Source organism: Eubalaena glacialis, chromosome 3 (genome assembly GCF_028564815.1).
Source record: "Eubalaena glacialis isolate mEubGla1 chromosome 3, mEubGla1.1.hap2.+ XY, whole genome shotgun sequence".
In the NCBI taxonomy this organism is placed as follows: domain Eukaryota; kingdom Metazoa; phylum Chordata; class Mammalia; order Artiodactyla; family Balaenidae; genus Eubalaena; species Eubalaena glacialis.
Window position 1 is genome coordinate 170,070,145 of NC_083718.1, and position 21,060 is coordinate 170,091,204.

The 21,060-nt window shown below is 57.6% G+C and overlaps 1 protein-coding gene across 2 annotated transcripts in view; it reads left to right on the top strand.

Annotated features, from left to right (window-relative positions):
* The window catches only part of COL16A1 (collagen type XVI alpha 1 chain), a 51,205-nt gene that overhangs the window by 20,217 nt on the left and 9,928 nt on the right, over positions 1–21,060 (top strand). Inside the window, exons 35-59 of one of the 2 annotated variants that reach the window (XM_061184567.1) lie at positions 130–171; positions 479–514; positions 600–653; positions 836–904; positions 2,784–2,837; positions 2,929–2,955; positions 3,657–3,716; positions 3,889–3,936; positions 4,069–4,122; positions 7,572–7,625; positions 7,849–7,881; positions 9,996–10,112; positions 10,198–10,239; positions 10,321–10,407; positions 11,223–11,267; positions 12,141–12,185; positions 13,921–13,974; positions 14,502–14,555; positions 15,114–15,167; positions 16,640–16,684; positions 16,795–16,848; positions 17,139–17,174; positions 17,545–17,607; positions 20,410–20,481; positions 20,693–20,746. In XM_061184567.1, the coding sequence (XP_061040550.1) occupies positions 130–171; positions 479–514; positions 600–653; positions 836–904; positions 2,784–2,837; positions 2,929–2,955; positions 3,657–3,716; positions 3,889–3,936; positions 4,069–4,122; positions 7,572–7,625; positions 7,849–7,881; positions 9,996–10,112; positions 10,198–10,239; positions 10,321–10,407; positions 11,223–11,267; positions 12,141–12,185; positions 13,921–13,974; positions 14,502–14,555; positions 15,114–15,167; positions 16,640–16,684; positions 16,795–16,848; positions 17,139–17,174; positions 17,545–17,607; positions 20,410–20,481; positions 20,693–20,746 (1,353 nt within the window). The remainder of the gene's footprint in view (positions 1–129; positions 172–478; positions 515–599; positions 654–835; positions 905–2,783; positions 2,838–2,928; positions 2,956–3,656; positions 3,717–3,888; positions 3,937–4,068; positions 4,123–7,571; positions 7,626–7,848; positions 7,882–9,995; positions 10,113–10,197; positions 10,240–10,320; positions 10,408–11,222; positions 11,268–12,140; positions 12,186–13,920; positions 13,975–14,501; positions 14,556–15,113; positions 15,168–16,639; positions 16,685–16,794; positions 16,849–17,138; positions 17,175–17,544; positions 17,608–20,409; positions 20,482–20,692; positions 20,747–21,060) is intronic. The other variant, XM_061184568.1, reaches the window with a different exon arrangement.

The window sequence follows — 21,060 nt, forward strand, 5'->3', positions numbered from 1 at the left end:
GGGGGAATGGAGATCAGCTGCAGAGCAGAGAGGAGGCGGAGGTGGAGGAGGTCCAGGAGGAGGGGCTGGGACAGGGGAGAAGGGTGAGTGGGGAATCTCAAGTGCAGGCTTGTCCTTCTGCCTCTTCAGGGAGAGCCAGGGCCTCCAGGAGTGGGAGTCCAGGGGCCCCAGGTGAGTCTCCAGCCTTACGTTTGCCTGCTTGCCTCCCAGCACTTCCCTTAGCCAGCTGCTCACTCCCACCTGCCCCCCAAACCTCAGAGCTCTGCCTGCCCCCAGATGCTCAAGGGCACAGCCCTGGCCTGCGGTTGTTTCTGTTGGGGACTTTGGTTTTGACCCCCTGCCCCTCTCTGACCCTCAGAGTCTCCTTGTGGAGCTCTCCTGAGTTTGGGCTGGCAGACACCCCACCCCAGACCAGGTCTGCCGGCGGGGCAGGTTGGCTTGGGCAGCTGTGGCCCAGTCTGCCTTTTCTGACTTGCAGGGGGAGCCTGGAGCCCAGGGTTTGCCTGGCATTCAGGTACGTCTGCCTTGGGCCTGGAGGAGACGGGCAGGCCAAGGGGCCACTCTAGGATAGAGATAACTAAGTGTGCTTCCATCTGCAGGGGCTCCTGGGACCTCGGGGGCCACCTGGCCCTGCTGGAGAGAAGGGTGCCAAGGTGAGCCTCTGCCTGCTTGGGCTCTAGACTTGTAACACTTCGGAATGTCCTGGCAGTGGGCATGGGGGACATGGGAGCTGAGGGATGTTTGTCAGAGGGCTGCCCAAGGCCTGGTCTCACCTGCTGGATTGTAGCTAGCTTCAAACTCTGGCCCTGCAACCTTTGTACCCTCTCTTCCACAGGGATCTCCAGGGGTGAAAGGAGCCACTGGGCCTGTGGGACCTGCTGGTGCCAGTGTCTCTGGGCCGCCGGTAAGGGCCCTCCCCCGCGCTCCACACTGGGGATGTTGCTTGGACCAAGGGCGTTGCCGCCGGGAAGAGGGCATGGGGCTGACCCTGCCCGTCCCAGCAGCATGGGGGATGGGAGGAGAGAGGCCTCAGCCTGGCCCGGCCTGGGAGAAGGAAGACCGCCCTGTTTGGGGGGAGCCCCTGAAGAATGATAGTATTGAACACCACCAGTTTTTGAGCAGTGACCGTGCTGAGGCCCTGTGCTAAGCTCTAAACAAACAGAGATTCACTTAATCCTCACAACAGTCCCGTAAGGGAACGGCTATGATTATCCCCATTTCACAGATGAGGAAACTGAAGGCCAGAGAGTGAGGAGACAGAGCCGGGACTTGAACCCAGGTCTGTCTGACTCAAAGCCCATATGTTCTGCCCGCCACCCTCCACTTCAAACCTTGGAGTCATTCGGGATCATCTAAAAGAGTGCTGCCCAATAGAACTCTCTACCCTGCCTGAGATGTGACCACCAGCCCCACATGGCTGTTGAGCACTCAAAATGTAGCTAGTGTGACTGAAGAACTAAACTTTAGATTTAATTTTAATTATTCTAAATTTAAGTAGCCGCATGTGGCTATTGGCTACCGCACTAGCCCGCACAGATCTATCTAGACCAGCAACACTTTCAACCTTGTTACCCTCAAGGACCTCCCTTTATTGCTGTCCCACCAGTGATTCGCATGTTCTGAAAGATGTGTCTGTTGAACAAATTGCATAGATTAGGTAATAATATACGCATTTCCTCATTTTTATTCATCAAAGACCTGTATAATAGCTAGCTTTGACTCCACATGAACCCACTAGAATTTTTTAAGATGATATAATTCTAGCCTAAATCAAAGAAATGCTACCTTTCAGCCAGCCTGTGTCATGCCAGGTTGTGGGCAAATGTATAATTTTTCCTAGGCTTTTGGTAATGTTGAAAATAGCCCGTGAACTGTATCTTTTCTGTCTTTATGGATCCCTAGAGACATTCCAGACCCAGTTTGGGAATCACAGATGGATTCCTCCTGAGGGTGCGCTGAAGCCCAGAGGGGCCGCGGCCTTGCCCAGGTCCCCACCGTCCGTGTGGTTGCCTAGCACAGCTGGGTAGTCAGGGTCCCCGCCTGTCCCAGGGAGCTCCCGGTAAAGGCAGAGGTGAAGGTGAAGGCGGCCCTGGTCCTCAGGGAGCTTTGAGTCCCACGTGCGAAGGTGGCCTGTCCCACAGGACAGCAGCCGTCAGAAAGCCCTGCTGACTTTTCCAGACCGTCTTCCCTCAAGTTGAATCCCATCCGGGAGGTTTCCCAATTCTGGCGCCACACTTACTAGTTGTGTGACCTTAGGCCAGTGACAGCCTCTCAGGGCCTTCAATTCTTTGTTGACAAATTGGGGCCGAAATTCCTGTCTCCTCCTTAAATCAACTGAGAGAACTTTTATGATGGAGAGAATTGTGTCAAACACTAAAGGGTAAGAGGACAGAGCAGGGACTTTGGGCCGCACAGACCTGGGTGCAGCCGTGCTGTTGGGTCTTTTACAAAATGTCTTTAAGCCTCCGTTTCCTCACCTGTATAATGGAACAATACCATCCTGCAGGGCTGGGAGTGGGGATTCCATCCAGTGCTCCCTGACAGGTGCTTGGCCCAGTGTCTGACACCAAGAAGGTGCTCGGGAAATGCCAGTGTTCTTCCTCCTTCCTCTTCGCCTTGTCTCTTGGGCCTCAGTCTCCTATGCTAGGACATGGGCACTGGGATGTGGGTTCCAGGGGAGCCTGGCGCTGCTTCTGTTTGTCCTATCACCCTCCCCTGCTGGCAGGCCAGATGGCTGGCTGCTGTCCAGCCTCGCCCACTGACCCTGGGCTCTCTCCCTTCAGGGCCCTGATGGGCAGCAAGGACAGACTGGACTTCCAGGAGCCAGAGGGATGCTGGTGAGTACCGTGTCGTGGGACAGCAGGAAGCGACAGCTGGCCCTTTCTCCACACCCCTATCTACTCATCCCCCTGTGTTTCTTCCCTGCAGGGTGAAAAGGGAGCGCAGGGAGAAAAGGTAAGTCCCAGGGACCTGTGACCAATACTCTGGGGAAATTAGCAGCCCCTGGAGCTCCGCCACCCAGGGGACCCTCCGCACTTGGCTGTGGCTCTGGACTGAAGGATGGGTGCTGAGGAGTCATCCTGGTCTCCTTGCCACCCACTAGCTCCCTGGTTGCTGGCCCAGGGCTCAACCAGGATCCCAGGAGACCCAGAGAGCTCCAAGGTCCCCATGGGAGGCAGCTGCATTTTCAGATGGACGCTGAGTTACAGGACAGGGGAAGGAACTGAGTTCAGAAGGACTAGTGAGAGGACAGGGATATGAGGGACCAGGAGAGAAGGGCATGGAAGCCAGGCTGAGCCAAGGGGAATGGGGCTGAATACTTATGCAGCAGCAGACAATGACGAAGCGAAAAATGCAGTAACACCAAGAGCTGTTGATGGCTGAGTGCTTGGCACATGGCAGGAACTCTATATACATTCATCCATTCCATCCTCATGACAGTCTATGCATTTGGTATTATTATCCCCATTTTATAGATGAGGAGACTGAGGTTCAGAGAGGTTGAACAGATTACCCAAGGGTACAGTCAAAAGAGGCCGATCCTGGATTTAAACCCTGCCCTCTCCATCTCTAGAGCCTGCCCTGCCTCCCAGCTGTTGATTTCCAGAGGGTCCTCCATCCTCGCCCCCTGCTGACAAAGGCTCTTTTCTTTTCAGGGTGAGCCAGGGGAGTGCTCCTGCCCCTCCCGAGGGGACCCCATCTTCTCTGGCATGCCGGTAAGTGGTGCCGAGAGCCTTCCCCCCCCTGCCTGGGGGTGAGGCCTGGCTTCCGGCCTTGTGCCCAAGACGCACAGGCCCCTGCGCCCCAGCCAACTGCGTCCCCACGCAGCCCTGTGCTTGGTGTGGACATTGCCTATAACCTTCTTTTGCGATCCCCACTCCCACCCAGGGTGCTCCGGGACTTTGGATGGGCAGCTCCTGGCAGCCGGGCCCGCAGGTGTGTGTCGCTTGCCTCCTCTGTCTCTCCTCTTGTCCGCCAGCACCCCGAGGCTTGCCCATCCTAATGCCGGCGCCCCCAGCGATGGGGCAGAACTTTCTTCTGGGTCTGATGGTTTCTTCTCTCCTTCAGGGTCCTCCGGGTATTCCTGGACCACCAGGCCCCCCTGGAATGCCTGGGCTTCAGGTAAAGAGGGAGAAGAGAAGAGGGAGGCAAGGCAACAGGGCGCATGCTCTGTGCTGGACCCCAAGTGTGCTGCTCCCCTGCCCCAACGCTTGTATGTGTCATTTCTCACTCCTTGTATGTGTCATTTCTCACTCCTTGGGTCACCAAGAGTGGTACGGAGGACGCAGTGGTCCCTGAGGGCAGGCTGTGTGTACTCCCAGACCTTTTTTGAGGAATGCCCTGTCGTTGTAGCCCAGGTACCCCACTGACACCTGTGTCAAGCTCGGGCCTTGGTCAGCTGTCAGGAACCCAGAACCTGGGTCAGCTGACAATCCTTGACACTGGTGCAGAGCTCACCATTTTGGAGCAGCGTTCAACATTCATTCATGCAACGAAATTTTTGCACACCTAGTATTTTCCAGGCACTGTTTTAGGTGCTGGCAATACAGCAGTGGACAGAAAGAAATCTCTGCCCTCTGGGAGCTTGCATTCTAGTAAGAGAGACAGGTGATAAGCAAGAGAAATAAATAAAATACAGTATGTTAGAAAGTGATATGTCCTGATGAGAAGGTTAAAGCAGGGAGTGAGGATAGAAAATGGGAGGAGCCCAGGGAAGATATTTGAGAAAAGTGTTGAAAAGAAGGGGATGTTTAAATCAAGACTTAAAGGGAAAAAAAGGGAAAAAGAAAAAATAAAAAGACTTGAAGGAAATGAGGAGAGAGCCTGCAAAGGAGAGTATTCCTGACAGATAGACAAGGGAGCAGGTACGAAGGCCCCAGGGGTGGGAACGTGCCTGCCATGTTTGGAGAATAGGAAGGAGGCCAGGGAGTGAGGGGCAAGCAGTAGGAGTTGAGATTCTTGTGGCATCATGATTAGAGTGTGTGTTCCAGAACCAGGCAGCCCGACTTTGAATCACAGCTCTGCTACGTGTTAGCTTTGTGATGCTGGGTAAGTTACTTACCCTCTCTGTGTCTCAGTTCCTTCATCTGTTAAGCGGAGATATTGTAATTACAGAACCTACCTCATGGGGCTTTTGTGAGTATTAAACAAGTTAATGCTTGCTAAATGTGTAGAACCTTGCCTGGCATATAGTGAATGCTCGGAAGGCATTAGCCATCATTATGACAACAACTACTGTTATGATTTTACATCCATTCTCTCGCATTTGTTTGAGCCTTACATCAACTCCAATAGGAAGGCGGTGGATCCCTAAGTCACAGCTGGGCACACTGAGGTTCTGGGAGGTGAACTATCTTGTCTGAAGTCATCGGCTACGAATTGGCAGTGCTGGACTGGGGCTTTCCCGTGCAGGGCACTTTCTTCTGCCCTCCACTGCCCTGCAGGGTGGCTCCCCAAGGTTTGCATGCCAGGCCACACTTCCTAGAGGCCCTAAGAGGCACAGACAGTAGCTTCTGTGTGTCTGGCTCCCAGCTCCTGGAAGAGTGAGTCTCACCTGACAAGGCAAAGCAGAACTGCGTGGAAGCTTTTTACAAACTACTCCCCCCCCTGCCCTGATGATTTTATATATATCCCCCTTCACCCTGGGCTGAGAATCTGCTCTGGTGGGCCCCCTTTGCTGATGGGAGCCTCTGTCAGTATTCCAATTCTCTGTCTCATTGAGAGCTCAGAATTAGAGCCAACTCTGGGTCCCCCACAGGCCAGCCACACCTTTACCAAGTGTCCGGGCTTCCTGCTGCACTGCCAGGAAACAGGAATCAGGCTGCAGGGGGCTTGCAGTTTGCCTGGAGAAACGTTGAGAGTCATTTCAAAGTGACCCATTAACAAGCGCACGCAGATGTCATGTGAACCCTGCCAAGGCATGCTGGGGGAACGAGGCAGAAAAGAGTGACTGCCACTGAGTTTGGTCCCAGGCACCAGAGTCCTCTTCTGGCACCAGTGCTGGAGACCAAGCCGAGGCTGCTGCTTGCGGGCACCTGCCCCGTGCCAGGCAGGGTGCAGGTCCCCTTCCCTGGTCGTCTCCTGCAGTCCTTTCAAGGAAGGGAGGGCCCAGCAGCTCCTCTCTTCAGGTGCAGGGACAGGCTCAGAGATAGACAGCATCCAGAGCTCCAGTAATCCCCATCCATTCCTACAGACGTTAAGAAGTGTGCGGCTCTGTAGCTAGTAGACAGTGCCTAGTAGCTCTTCACTTCTACAGTAGAACAAGTGGGAGGTATAGTTCTGGGCGCGCAGGAAAAGAAAATCACAGAGTATCAGGCTTGAACTAACACAGACAATGGAGGGTGGGGCAGGGGGTGAATGATCATTTAGGGGCATAATTAGAATTAACACGGTCACGGTGTTTCCCCTGTGCCGGGGGCTGTTCTAAGCACTTTGCCTTCTTAACTCGTTGAGGACTCGGAATGAGCAGGGCTGGGTGACGGCACGTGGAGGGGCAGGAGGGGCCGGGGGAGACGGACTCCAGGTCTGACTCAGGCCTGGTGGAGCCTGGCCTGAAATCGGGCGGGCTGCCAGGGAGGGTAACATGTTCTATTGCTGGGAGCTGGGACTTGAAGGGAGGCCAGCTCTCAGAGCGGGCCAAGGAAATCCCGTGTCGGGGGAGCAGGGTGAGCAGCAGTGCGTCCGCTCGGCATGTATCTGAGGCATGCCTCCTCCAGGTCGGGCACTGGGGGTTTCAAACCGAACACACTCCCTGCCTCCATGGAGTATTTAATATGCAGATGTGCATTGTGAGTCTGTAAGGGGAACAGAGTCTGGGTGGTAAACATTTAACGTGAGCATCCCTCGTGCCATGCTCTGTACTAAGCTCCTTATAGCCGTGATCTCCTTTAAGCCTCCCCACAAACTACCACTGTTTTACAGAAAAGGAAACTGAGGCACAGAGATTCCCCCCCCACCTCCCCGCAAGTAACCTGACAAAAGTTGTACAGGTAGTGAGTTAGAATTTGCACCTAGATGGGTATGACTCCCAGGCCTCCACCCTGCGTGTGCATGAGTGTTCTCGGGAATGTCTTTTGAGGAATGATGCAGAAATCGTGGTTAAGAGAGGGGTTCAGTGGTCCTCAATCTGAATCCCACCTCTGTGCCTTGCTTGTCCTGTGACCTTTAGCAAGTTGCTTGCCTCTCTGAGTTCTTCGTCTTGTTTTTAAGATGGAGGTAACACTTACCTCACCAAAACCACTGTGGTGATTGAGAAAATATAGTGAGAAAATATAGGAAAAGTACTTAGCACAGAAAGAAATAATAGTTATTTACTATATAGAAGACCCACTGCCCTGCCATGTAGGGGAAGAAATCATTTGGACTGGTTTTGGGGGGTGGGTCACCCCTCTGGGCCTCCTCAGCTCCCCCTACAAACAGTCTGGAGACTTCTGAGCTGAGAATAGACGTCAGCCAGGGCTCTCAGCTCTTCAGGATGAGGGGGAGAGGCAGTGGCGATGGTGAGAAAGAATCTGGGTGACCTACGGGCTAGAGAGAGGTGTCCACTCACCCGTGTCTCTTCTTGGCTGCAGGGAGTGCCGGGGAACAACGGTTTGCCAGGACAGCCTGGGCTGACTGCAGAGCTGGTAGGTACCGGCCTGGACTCACTGTCCAGCGCCCCCCCTGCTCTTCCCAGGGCTGAGCTTGCCATGCTAGCGCCCTTAGCTGCTGTGGGGGTCCCTCTTCCCTCCGTCTTCCGAGGCTGGGAGAAACCTGGATGCCACGTGGCTTCCCGAGGCTCTACCTGGTGCTGTAAGTCTCCGTCCCCCTTCCGCTCGCCCTCTGAGCCCTCGTGTCTGTCTCTTGCAGGGATCCTTGCCCATTGAACAGCATGTCCTTAAGGTAAGAGAGTCAGAGGGAGGGTGTAGGAACTGGCAGGGGTTCCCCTAAGGGGATCGCTGTAGTAAGCGCTCAGCTGCGTGGCACCACACACAGAGAGCTGCAGATGGAGCTGTTTGTGGGGACCGTGCATGCCAGGCGTCTAGCTGAGGGGGCCTAGTCAGGGGCCGGCTCGGAACAGACCCCCAGTCAGTGTTTGCTGAGCGAGTGTTTGAAGGAATCCTGTGAAGGCACCCAGGTGCCATGGGTGCTCTGGGCAGTGGTAACTCGGAGACCTGCCCGCAGCAGTTGCCAGTGAGGTCACACGGGGGCAGGGCAGGGAAGGTGAAAGTGCCCTTGGAGGGCAGTCAGGCAGGGATTTGCGAAGGTTATGTTCTATGATAGGACTGGGTAGGGGCCTGGAAGAAGGCTCCGGCTGTCCTCTGCTCAATCCAGAAAGAATCCAGGGAGGAGAAGGGATTTGAGAGGTGATTCTAGTGGGGCAAGAAAGGGGACTTGGGGCCTGAAGGGAGAGTCGGCCTGTGCCAGGGTCTGTCAGTAGCATTAAGACCATGCTCGAGGGCTGTGGCCTGGTCTGATCTCCCACGCTGGGCACCACGGGTGACACAGCGCTTCCTTGCTCAGTTACCTCTAGAGACCAGATCAGGACTCTTCCCTCCTCCAGCTCAGCATCCTTTGGGGTCCCTCCCACGCCTTGGCCTCCAGAGCCCCTGTCCTGGTCACCCCCTTCTAGTACTGGCTGGTCAGTGCCCTGGAGCTCCCACGACCCCAGTGGTCCTGGTCAGGACAGAGCATGGGGACCGCCTGCCCCGCCCCTGCTCTGGACAGCAGTCATCTCCAGAAGCAGCCTGAGGTCGGGTTATCCTCCTGGCGGCAGCTACAGGTTGGATCACGGCAGGGTTGTGGCAGTGAACCCCCGCTCTTCTGCCCTAGGCCTCTGGCAAGCCAGGGTTCCCCAAGTCCTGCCCCTGGGCAAGTGATTATGCGACTCCAAATGCAGGATTCGACATTTCTCTGTGTAACATGTTGTCTGATGGCTTCTTGATCAAGTGCTCCACGGAGGGCCCCCAACAGGAACTGAGTGTGGTCTGGAGAAGGGGTCAGATGGGCACCAACAGCCCAGAGGAAGCCTGGGCCTGTGGACAGAGCGCTTCCTTGGCCCTCAGACAGACCAAGGTCCGATCCAGGGTCCCACTTACCTTAGACAAGTCATGCTGTCTCTTTGAGCCTCGGCTTTCTCATCTCCAGAGCGCTTATAAGATGACCTGCCTCATCGCACTGTCAGGGTTGAATGTGATAATGTGCAAGGCCTGTCACCACTGCTGGCATCATGGGTGCTGAGTAAATGACAACCATTATCATTGAGCTTTGCAGCGAACAGTGGAGGTGGAGCAGCGCCTCCTCTAGGGGCCCGTGGACATCCCGCCGGGCCATGGATAGATGCCAGGCTCCCGAGTCCTCTGAAATTGTAGTCTAGTTTTCACTAGTAGGTTTCATTTTGAGGGGAAGCGGACTCACAGCTTCCATCAAACTCTCAGAGAGGTCTGTGACCCAAAGAGGTTAAAGCCTCCAGGTAAGAGGAGGACTTTCTTGTCAGGAAGACTTCAGGCCCGGCCCACTGGGGAGCCTGTAACAGCCGTGATCCACTGGGAAGTGCAGGGCAGGCCCCATCCCAGAGGCTGTCTGCGAAGGGCCTGGCTCCTCCTGCAGCTGTTTCCTTTGCTCCCTTGGGCAGAGAAGCTGGTGTTTGGAGCTGGCCTTTTCAGTCTAAATCCTCGTGGCATGTCCTCACACTGGGTGCAGGTTGCAGGAACAGCCGGGACAGATGGTCCTTCCCTGGGCCCCTCCGCCTCCTCCCACACGCCTGTCTGGAAAGTGGCGTTGGCTTGGCCCTACCGGAGCTTCTTCCTGGAGGAAACTCAAAGCCAGTGTTGGGATCGGGTCCCTTGAGGATACAGCAAAGCTGCCGCAGACATGTGGCTGGGGAGGAAGAGAGTGGGTGGGTGCCGGCCAGCAGGGTGCCCCTGGCTGAGTTCGGAGTGGGTTTCCCCCATGAGGCCCACCCTGGCCTTCTCCGACCCGGGCCCCACGCCACACACCCCCCTTTGTCTCATCAGAGCATCTGCGGGGACTGTGTCCAGAGGCAGACGGCCCACCCGGTGGCCCTCCTGGAAAGTGGAGAGAAGGGAGACCAGGGTATCCCCGGCGTGCCAGGCCTCGACAGCTGCACCCGGGTAAGAGGCTGGGCTCGGGGTGGCCTTGGTGCAGGGCGAGCTCCCGGCTGCCCCCCGCTGACCGGGCCTCTGGCTGTCTCCGCAGTGCTTCATGGAGCGGGAGCGCCCGAGAGCTGAGGAGGCCCGGGTGAGTGGGCCTCCGTCTTCTCTTCACCCCCTGCCCCGGGCCCCATGGGGCTGCTCACACTCACCGTCCATCCCGCTCCAGGGGGACAACAACGAGGGAGATCCGGGCTGTGCAGGGAGCCCCGGCCTGCCCGGTGCTCCGGGACTGCCCGGCCAGAGAGGAGAAGAGGTAAGAGCAGGGCCCTCGCCTGGGCTGGACCCCGAGGCGGCTGGAGTCTCCACTTCAATGACTCTCAGTTCCCGAGGGCAGTTTCCTTCCTGCCAAAAGTCTTCTCGGGCCCTCCGGTGGCTCCCTGACTCTCTTGGGAGTCTTTCAGGGGCCTTTGAGGCCTTAGGTCACCGGCGCCCCGCGCTGCTCTGGCCTCACCTGCTCTCCTGGCACCGGGCCTCCTCGCAGCTCTGGGCCCCGGGCCACTCTTCCTCCCCTGGCCTTGCTGCCCCCTCAGCCTGCAACTCTCCTCCAAGGCCCGCTCCTTCACCCCTTCAGCCCTTTGCTCACATATCACCTTCTCGGTGAGACACTCCCTGACCACCCTCTCTAAAATAGAACTCGCACACCCGTGCTCGAAGCCCAGTCCCTCTCTCTGCCCCACACTCCTCACTGTCTGGCATCCTGTGTATTCCCTTCATTTGGGAACACGCCTCAGGTGTCTACTGAGCACCGCCCGTGTGCCAGCCTCTGTTCTATGCACTGCTGTCCACCTCTCCCTAGAATGTAAGCACCACAAGGTGGGGATTTTAATGTTCCATTTGTCATTGTGTCCTCAGCCCCTGGACCAGTGCCCAGTACATAATAGCTGCTCGATAAATGTTTGTTGGATGATTGAATGAACCGAATGAAAGGTTTAACGTCAGCTTTAACATCCTGCTCTGACAGCACTGCCTGTTGACTCGGTCTGTGGCAGGCTGGGAGGAGGGCTGTGGAGACCTTGCGGCGCTGTGGGCCTGAGCCTCTTCATCCATGTTCCCTGGCTTCCTTTGCAGGGTCCGCCCGGCATGAGGGGCTCCCCGGGTCCTCCAGGCCCTATTGTAAGTATCTGTGGGTTTCCTAGCCTGCTTGAGAGGCTCTCAGAGGGGTTGTAAAGCCAGACACCGTTCTGCTGACTTGTCTCCGGGAAGCTGGGCAGGACAGAAAGAGGGAACTTCCTTTCCCTCTCCTTTCCCTTGTCAGAGCATCTGTGGGGACTGTGGCCTCCCGCCACCGAATCCCCAGAACAGGCCTGCTCCGCCCCGCTCTGCCTGTGGTCCTGCTTAGAGGAGGCCCTCAGGGCGCATCCTTGTTTCCGCAGCCCCGTCCCTGCTGTGTTTTGCACCCATGGCTCATGGTCTGGGCAGCCAGGAAAGCGTGTGGCAACCTTCAGACAGGGGCCAGGGGCTAAGATGGAGTGGCCCTCTATCGCTCTGTAGGGCCATCTCTAAGACAAGCCTACAAAGGCTAGACTAGGAGCATCTACCCTGGAGTCCTCTGTGGTGTTGATATGGCAGGAACATAGAAGTGACTAGGAAAGCCTGGAAGAACTGAAAATGCTTTCTTTGGAGGAAAAAAAAATGGCTGGTGGGAGCCTCTTAGAACCAGGGAGCCCCCACCTGGGGGCTCATGGAGGTCAGGTAACAGGCATGATGGGCTTCCACTCTGGCACCAGGATTCACTCAGACTCGGGAAGACTTGGGCAGGTGGTTTGACTCTGGGGGCTGTTGCGTATCTCTACTGATGGCAGAGCCATTCTTCCTGGAGCCGAGGCGAGGAGCAGATGTCTTCTGGGCCAAGACTTGGGATGAGTCTCTTTTCCAGCTGCCTTGAAAATATTCCCGTGACTTCCTCTCCCCGTGACCTCTCAGCCCCAGACTGTGACCCAGGGTTACTGTGCTTGTGAGATGTGACCTGCCTGTTTCTCCCACCAGGGCCCCCCAGGTTTTCCTGGTGCTGTTGGCTCCCCCGGATTGCCTGTAAGAACCTAGCGCTGCTCGACCTCCCCTTCCCCTGCCAGCCAGGTCTCTGTGGCTTTTGCTTGTCTCCCTTCCTGTCGTGCCCTGGCCTCCCTCCTCCGTGTTTGTCGTTGTCCCCCTGCAGGCTCGGTAGCTAACGACACAGGTTCCCTGAGGTCCCAGCAGCTTGGACGGCCTCGCAGTCTCTGACTTCTTTTCATTTCTCCCTTCTCCCTCTTCTCCTGCTTTCCCTCTCTCATCTTCTCCCTTCTCCCCCCTTCCGTTTCCCTTTTTCTCTCCCACAGTCACACATCACTCCCCCTAAATCCTCCGGAGCTATTTTACCTTCTTATTTTAAGCTGGTGCCTCTAGGGGCCTCTTTATCCCTGCCTTCTCACTCTGCCTCCTGCTTCTCCCACCTTTGGTGTTGACTGAAGATTTGCTGAAAGTAGTTCTTGGGGCCCTGCCAGGCACCTGGCCCAGAGCCCGGCAGAGACGCCAAAGCTTTAGGGCTTCACACTGCAGGCTGGCACAGGTTTGCTGCCCTGCTGCTTGGCAGGGCTGTCCAGAGGCACCCCAGGGATTTCAAGGCGGCCATGCTTGCAACTTTTCCCATCATCCTAGAGGAAACTTCCTCCTCTTCCTTTCCTCTTCTTTGGCTCCGGTCCCAGTCTGCTCTGAGGCTGGGCACGTGATGCCAGCAGTAGGGCTTCTGGGTGTCGTGGGGCCCTGCCCCTCTGTGCCCAGTGTCTTGGCCGCCTCCTTCTGCCAGGTGTCGTTAATTGCTCTGCCTTCGTCATCGTCACAAGTATGTTTGAGTCATCCTCATCCTCACTGTTGCTCCCTCCTGGGTCATGGAAACTAACCTCCTGTTTGTCAGATTTCGTGTTCCTGGGGCCTAGCTCCTCTCCTCCCAGGCCTGGTGATGGAGGCTCAGGGAGCAAGGCCTCTCCTTGTCACAGCTCCATCTGTCCCCACGTCCTCATCCTGGCCGGACCTTGTCTGTTTCTGCTTGCTTGGGTGAAGGGGCCATCTGTCCGTCTAGCCATCTGTCTTGTGTTGTGGAAAGGTTTGGATGCCGTTTCTTGAGGGCACGAGGGAGAAGGGGCAGACAGGGCCCCTTAATGGTGCGGTGTATCCACGAAGGCCAGGGCGAGGAGTGAGGAGGGATGGGGGCTCTGGCTTTGATTGAAATGGATATCCCTTTCCACCTAGAAAGTGACAGGGGCTGCTCTGGAGGGAGCCTTCCCATGTCCCTCCCCAGCATCCCTAAAAGAATGTGGTTTTTGGCTGGGGCGGGGGGTTGGAGAGGTAAGTGTTGGGAGTCGGGTGATACATTTTGGTGGGAAGCATCACTCTAGGGACCCCTCTCTGGACAGTTGCCCCTCAGGGGGAGCACATGTGTCACCCTCCTAAAGGTGCACCCCAGACAGTGGTCACCGTAGGGCACACCAATGACAGCCGCCTGAGAAGTACCTTCTGAGGGTCACCCGACTGGGTGGGCATATCTCTGTGGTGACCTGTCTCGGGGGGCATGCTCCTGAGAGGCACCCTTACGTGGGAATTTACACCTCTGATAGTTACCCTTCTGGGCACACCCCCTATGGTCACTTTGCTGGGGACGCTAGGGGGGGCCACCAGCAGCCCCCCACCTTTGCCTAGAATGGGGACAGAGGGCTGGGGGGCTGCAGGGAGGAGTCAGGGGCTGCATGGAGACTGCCCTCCCCTGCAGTTTCTCATGATTTTTCTCTCCAAGGGTCTTCAAGGAGAGCGAGGCCTCAGGGGCCCGACAGGAGAGAAGGGGGAACCGGTAAGCGAAGGCAGCAGGGGATGGAGGTAGATGAAGAGCCCTGGGGAGACGGAGGTTGGGCCCCCCGGGATGGCTGCTGGGTGGAAGATGGGAGGTGGACTCCTTCTTTTGAAACTCTTTGCCCCTCAGCCCTGATTCCCTCAGTATTGGGGGATCCCTCAGGATCAAAGGAAGTTGATCTCCATGTGCCCTGACTCCCTGTAAGGGGCAAACACCTCCATCCCTGGGGGCTTTCTCTCTCCCTCTTCCTGCAGCGTTCAGCATGCCCCTTCCACTGCCCCCACCCGGGTCCTCATCATCCCCTGCCCTGGGCCTTCTCCTCTGGCTCAGCTCCCAGCGTCCAGGACTGTGGTGGTGATCACAACCGAGGGGAGTTGGGTCTGGGGGAAACGGCCCAAGGTGGTGGCTGTAACCGGGGCACCTGCTGAGGGGCAGCTCCAGACTGTCGGGCCTTGGCCGCCCTCACAGCCAGGGATGGGGACAGAAATGTTGGGGGGCTGGTCCGTCATGTCTCCCTTTCTTTGCAGGGTCCTCCAGGGCAACCTGGCTACCCAGGTGCCATGGGCCCCCCGGGACTGCCTGTGAGTAAGGGGAGCCGGGTCTGGGGGTACCCGAGCCATGGGGTGGTGATAAGGACCGGCCCAGGCTTGGGCATCCTCAGCGGGCTCCCTCCTTTCCGAGCATTTCAGCTGGTGTCTCTGCCAGGCTGTCCGTCCAGAGCAGCCCCCACCCCATAAGCCCCCTTGGTAGTGGAGCTTGGCTTTCCTCTCCGCTTTGGGGGGCCCACCACAGCCGCTGCACATCAAGGGCCAGACTCTCAGAGCACCCGGAGCCTCCCAGACTAGGAGAGGACAGAGGTCTGCCTCCCCGGGGGCGGGGGAGAGTTGGGGAGATCCAGCGGAGGCGCCTGTTAGGTGGACGTGACCCCCGTTCCACTGAGTGGCAGTGGCAGGCCGCAGAGGCGCCCCTGCTCCGCTCCGCTCCGGGAGCAGCCCACCCCTCTGGCCCCCCAGCCTCGTCCGGGGCGCCTTCTGCGTCTAAGTGCCAGTCTGCGTGCCAGCTGCAGTCTCCACCCCTCGCATCGGCGCCGTGGCAGGCGGACCACGGGGCTAATTCCCTCTCTCTTTGCTGCCTGTCAGGGCATCAAGGGGGAGCGCGGCTACGCGGGTTCCCCGGGAGAGAAGGGAGAATCGGTGAGTGCGGGAGGGCAGCTCCCTCCGCGGGGGCGGGAGGAAGGGCTTCAAATGGCCGGTCCCTGTCCGCTGCCTGGAGAGCTTCCCAGCCGCCCCTGAACGGGAGACGTGACCCCGGCCCCCTGACTCGCTCCAGCTGCGTCTCAAGCAGTCAGCGCTGCCCGCTGGTTGCTGCGGGGGCGGAAGCTGCGAGGAGGAGAATCCCGGCAGGTTTCGTGGAGACCGGCGGAGGGGCCGCCTGGGGCAGGGGGCCAGAGTCAGCGGGCAGGGGACCTCCTCCCTCCCCCTTCAACGCCCACAGGCCGGAGAGCCAGGCCCCCCACACTGAGCACAGGAGCTGGGGCGGTCATCAGATGGGGACACAGAGGCTCACGAAGTGACGTGGGTCACCCAGGGTCCTGCAGCTAGTTAGTGAATTAGGGCCGAGCCTGCACTTGAACCCAAGTCTGTGACAAACCTCCCAAGTCTTTTGTCTTACCTTCCCCCTCGCACCTGCTGGTGAGGCCCCGGTAGGATGCAGCAAACCCCACTGTGCATTTATTCAATAACAAATCTTTCTCGTGGGCCTTCTGGGTGCCAGGCTCTGTTCTGAGGATGCCTTGGTGGATAAAACAGGCAATTGAGCCCTTGGTCCTCAGGGAGCTCACGTTCCAGTGGGCCAGGTAGATAACAGATGAGTAAACAGCTACATATAAATTATGAGAGGTAGGACCGGTGGAGAAAATCAAGCTGGGTAAGGAGCTGGAGCCATGAACAGGAAGCATTAGACAGAGGGTCAGGGAGGCCTCTCTGAGGGGGTGGCATTTGAGCTGAGCCCTGAATGGAGCTGCGGGGGTGTGTGGGAGCACAGACAACCAGCACATGGTTGTCTGTGCTGGCGAATCCCAGAGGGAGAAGCCACGGGTGAGGGTACCTCAGGGACAGATTCGAGCCATCGAATGATTTGGTAAGGTTTCAAGAGACCTAGAAATGGTGGGGGATGGTGGGCATTCTAGGTAGAGGAGACAGTTGTGCAAATGCCCAGTGGTATGATTGTATAGTGTTCAGGGAACGGCAGTCTGGCCAAGCCAGGCAAAAGATAAGAAAAGGAGAGGGAAGTGAAGCAGGGAAGGGTGGTTGGTATCAGATCACAGGATGCCTCAAAACCCAGCATTCAGTTGGCAGAGGGGAGCCATGGAGGATGTTGGAGCAAGAGAGTATTATAATCAGAGCTGTGTTGAAGCAGAGGAGATGGCAGCCTTTTGCTGGCTGGATTAGAGCAAGCCAAGAGATGGCAGAACTAGTTAAGAGGCTGGTTCAGTAGCTCAGGCAAGGGAAGGGAAGCCTGAACAGACCAGGGAGAAGAATCCTGCAGCTTAGAGGGGCGTCCCACCACATCCCTGCCTCTGCTCTGTGCCCCGTCCCCTGTCCCATCCCCTGATCTCCCGCCTGCCCCAGTCAGAGTGACCGATTCTGCTCCTTTTTGTCACCAGGGCCCACCAGGATCTGAAGGCCTCCCAGGTCCCCCAGGCCCAGCAGTGAGTGGGGAAGGGGACAGGGAGATGTGGACATGGGGATCCCTGATCCTGCCCTGGGGTCTGGGGACAGGAAGGTTGGGTTCTAGATGCATTGTTCTCTGTGGTGACAGGGTCCCCGAGGAGAGCGAGGACCCCAAGGGAACTTGGGTGAGAAAGGTGACCAGGTGAGTGGTGGTAGGGACCTATCTAGCTGTCCTCCCCCTGATGGTCACCCTCATGTACGGGGAGGGTGGGGAGGGGGTGCGGTGACCAGCTCTAGCCTCCCACCCCCCACCATCCTTGAGTTGTAACCTCTCACCTCATGCCCAGAGCCTCACCTGCTGGCCATTTGGGGCAGAGTGGAGGACAAGGCCCGTGACTTGAGGCAGCCTCACACTGTCATTCTTTCCACCTGGGTAGCCAGGCAGGAGAGAGAGGGTGGCACAGCAAACTGTCCCTTGCTTTCTTCCCCTAGGGATTTCAAGGCCAGCCAGGCTTTCCAGGCCCACCGGTGAGTGCACACACAAAGCCAGCTCTGTCCGATATGATCCCATCTGTGAGGGGCAGGCCTGACCAGGCCAGGCTGGGTGAGGGTGGGCCTAGGGAGGGGAGGGAAGAGGCACGGGAAGAACAGAGGAATGGCCTGGGGGGCCAGGCCTGATTCCAGGAGCCAGGACCTGGAGAGCAGGGCCTCCTGGGTGGGCCCCAGCCCAGCCGCCCAGCCGCCCAGCCGCCCAGCCAGACGTAATGCTCCTGGGTGGTGTTTCTGGGAAGTCAAAACGCATCACATTAACAGTGGTGAAGCACACCCAGGAGGAAGAAGGAAGGGGAGCTGCTTTCCAGCCCCGCTTTCATTCCTGCCTGCTTCTTTGTTGATTTAGGGTCCCCCTGGATTCCCAGGCAAAGCTGGAGCACCTGGCCCACCTGGCCCCCAAGCGGAGAAGGTGAGCAGGACCCCAAGTTGGCCACAGTCACAGCTCTGAGCCATCAGAAATTCAAGGACTAATTCAGTTACATCAAGGGTGGGCAAAGAGACCTCCAGGATGAGCCCAGCAACTGCTGTAGGGCAACAGGGCCGGGGCAGACCAGTGGGCCCCTAGGGCTGACAGCTGGGCCCAGGATGCCCACTGGCCTCTGTGCCGCCGAGGTTCCCACCCAATGGGAGAGCGTGGGTGGGGAGGAGGCAGAGGGGTGTAGTGAGAGGTGGGCCACTAGATGCGACAGGCCAGCCCCGGCCAGCTGCAGCTCCTCCAGGGGAGGGCGAGGAGTTGAGGGAAGGAGGGAAGCACATCCAAGACTGGGCACCCTGGACCCTTCAGCAGGAGGAGGTCTGGGCATTTGCCTTCTGGGTCTGACAACAGCAGGAAAGGGGAATGGGCCTCCTGGGAAGCCATGCTCAGGGTGTCCCCAAGGGCCAGAGAGGGCAGGCGTGGCCTGTGACCTGGTGACAAGGGTGGGAAGGAACAGCAGTTGGGGAGCCCCCGCACTGGCCGCCCCTGGGTTTGGCTAGATAAACTTTGGGACTAGCTCTGCCTTGCTCTGGAGGCTGACATCCTTGTCTCAGCCCATCCTCTGGGCTCTCCAGATGTGACAGGTGGGCAGTGTAATGAGGCCCCAAATTGACTTCTAAGCTTGGGGTAGGGGGATCATAGCCCACAGGGAGGGGCAGGAGATCTGCAGCTTCTTGGGGAGCCTCTTTCCTCTGAAAGCTGGAAAGGACTTCTAGAAGGGCCACCTTGGTCTAGGTTCTCACTGTTCGGGTGAGGAAATGAAGCCCAGAGAGGCTGAGGGCATCCCAGGGATGCACAGGGAGACAGTGACGGAGCTGAGACTTCCCTCCCAGCTCAGGAGCACCCTCAAGCCCCTGGCTGCGTCCCCCCACCCCAGAGCCAGCACCTATCAGCTATGGTTGAGGCAGTGACGGGTGCCACCTCCCTTCCCTTCTCTGTGGGGCACCTGAGTGGCGGCCCCTGCCAGAGTCTTCCGTGCTGCTTCTGTGCCCGAGTGCTGCTTGCTCTCCTTAGGCCGGTCATTGCAGAGACTCCCAAACCTCTGGCCAGCGGTTCTCCATCCTGACTCCCTGTGGGGCTGCCATTTCCTGGGGCTGTGCTGACCCCTCCTGGTAGCTGGTGGCATGGCAATGCCACCCTGAGCCCTTTTCCCCCCCTCTGTGGGGTCTCTAGCTGGATCCCTTCCCCTTGGTGACCTCCACAGCCACTGCTCCAGGGCAGCCACCCTCTCCCCACTGGGGAAATGCTGCCGCCTCCCCACTTAGCTACCTGCCTCCCCCTCTCTTCTCCAATAAACATTTGAATTCACACGTTCGCTCTCATCATTCCCCTGCTTTGAACCATCAGTGGCTCCCCAGTGCCCGTAGTGGTGTTTTTCAGACTTTATTTTGTAGTCCCCAAGACTTTTTGTCACACAAAATCTCATACGAATGCTCAGTCTATAAAACAGATGCAAGTGGAGCTGCTCTGGCTAAGGCAAGGGTAGGGGTCCTGGAGTCCCACCTCCTTGGCCTCCACTTTGTGCCCCCAGCCTCTCCAGGCTCCTCCAGGAACCCCCAGGCCCTGAGAAGTACAGTTTGAAAACTAACGGTCTGTTTGATAAAATCTAGTACAGGGTTTCAGGGCCCTCCTCCAGCCTCCTCTCCGCCCCCCCTCCCCCACATCACACGGGCTCCCCAGACACCCCAGCTAGACCAAGCATGTGAACACCTCCCAATCTTTTTTTTTTTTAAAGTTTTGAATTTTTTTTTCTTTTAAACTTTGGGTTTATTTATTTATTTTTATTTATTTATTTATTTATGGCTGTGTTGGGTCTTCGTTTCTGTGCGAGGGCTTTCTCTAGTTGCGGCAAGTGGGGGCCGCTCTTCATCGCGGTGCGCGGGCCTCTCACTATCGCGGCCTCTCTTGTTGCGGAGCACAGGCTCCAGACGCGCAGGCTCAGTAATCGTGGCTCACGGGCCCAGTCGCTCCGCGGCATGTGGGATCTTCCCAGACCAGGGCTCGAACCCGTGTCCCCTGCATTGGCAGGCGGATTCTCAACCACTGCGCCACCAGGGAAGCCCCCACCTCCCAATCTTTATCCTTCTCTGAAGTCCTCTGTGGCATGCCCTTTTCTCCTAAACCTACCCAAATCCCAGCCGTCCTTCAGAGCCCAGCACCTGCTAACTCTCCTGTGACACTTTCCCTGCCCCCGACCAGAGTGAGCTGCTCCCTCTCCTCAACTCCCAGGGCCCCTTTCTCACACAAGGCACATAGACTGTTGCAATGCCCTTGATGGTCCTGGGCCTGTGACTCTCGCTGGACCGTGAGCTCCTCGAGGGCAGGGCCCACCCTTTTTCCATCTGGGGGAACCAGAGGCCACATAGTGCTTGGCACCTGGCTGGGGTCAATGTGAACTGAATGTGTGCCCTCACTTCAGCCCACATTACCGAGCACCCACCAGGCCAGTCCTTGGTCAGCCCTGAGGATGGCGCTGGACCCAATAGGCTCTGTCTCTTCCTCGTGGAGCAGTGCAGAAAGGGGGATGCTTGGCAGATGAAGACAGATTTTCTTGGGGGAGTGGTGTGTGGGACACAGCCAGTTAGGCCAGAACCGAACTGGGGGGTTCGAAGCCAGCTGTCCTGACTTCCAGTAGTCACCAGCCCCCGTGGCCGGAGTCTCTTGTCCTGCTGGTGTGTGTCAGGGGGAGGGAGGGGGGCAAGGCCCCGCTGACTTTTCTGGGGGGCTCATTTCCAGGGCAGTGAAGGGATTCGAGGTCCATCAGGCCTGCCTGGTCCCCCTGGACCACCAGGATCTCCCGGGATTCAGGTGAGCATGTGCGCGCTTAGCCTGACAGGTGTGTGTGTGTGAGTATGTGTGTGTGCTCATGCACGCATGTGTGTGTGTCTGTGTGTGTGTTTTAGGGGTGGGAGTTGGGTGAGGGGTGGAGGGGGTGAAGAGGGTGGAGGGGCTGGGTTAGGCCTCCTACCTCCTAGGGCTCCAGCACAGGTGTGCAGGAATGCCTTTTTCCCATTTCCAGGGCCCTGCCGGTCTGGATGGTCTGGATGGGAAGGACGGCAAGCCTGGCGTGAGGGTGAGATGGTGGGCCCAGGAGGGAACCCCCTTCCTTCTCCTTCCTTCTCCAAGAGCCAAAGTCAAGGGAACCCTGATGAAGGGAATTGAATTCCACTGCCCCACACCTCTTTCAGGAGGTGCCCCACCTTCCCTCGGTCTGCCTCTCACCACACCCCACTTCTCTGATGGCACCAGAGCCCCCTGGTTTCTCTGTTCTCCCAGTTGCCTTAACCAGGTTGGATGAGCTGGGTCTCACCAAAGGCAGGCAGTGAAGGGAATAAATTTATACCCAGAAACTCAATCAGCTGAAGAAACTAGGCTGGGTGTCAGAAA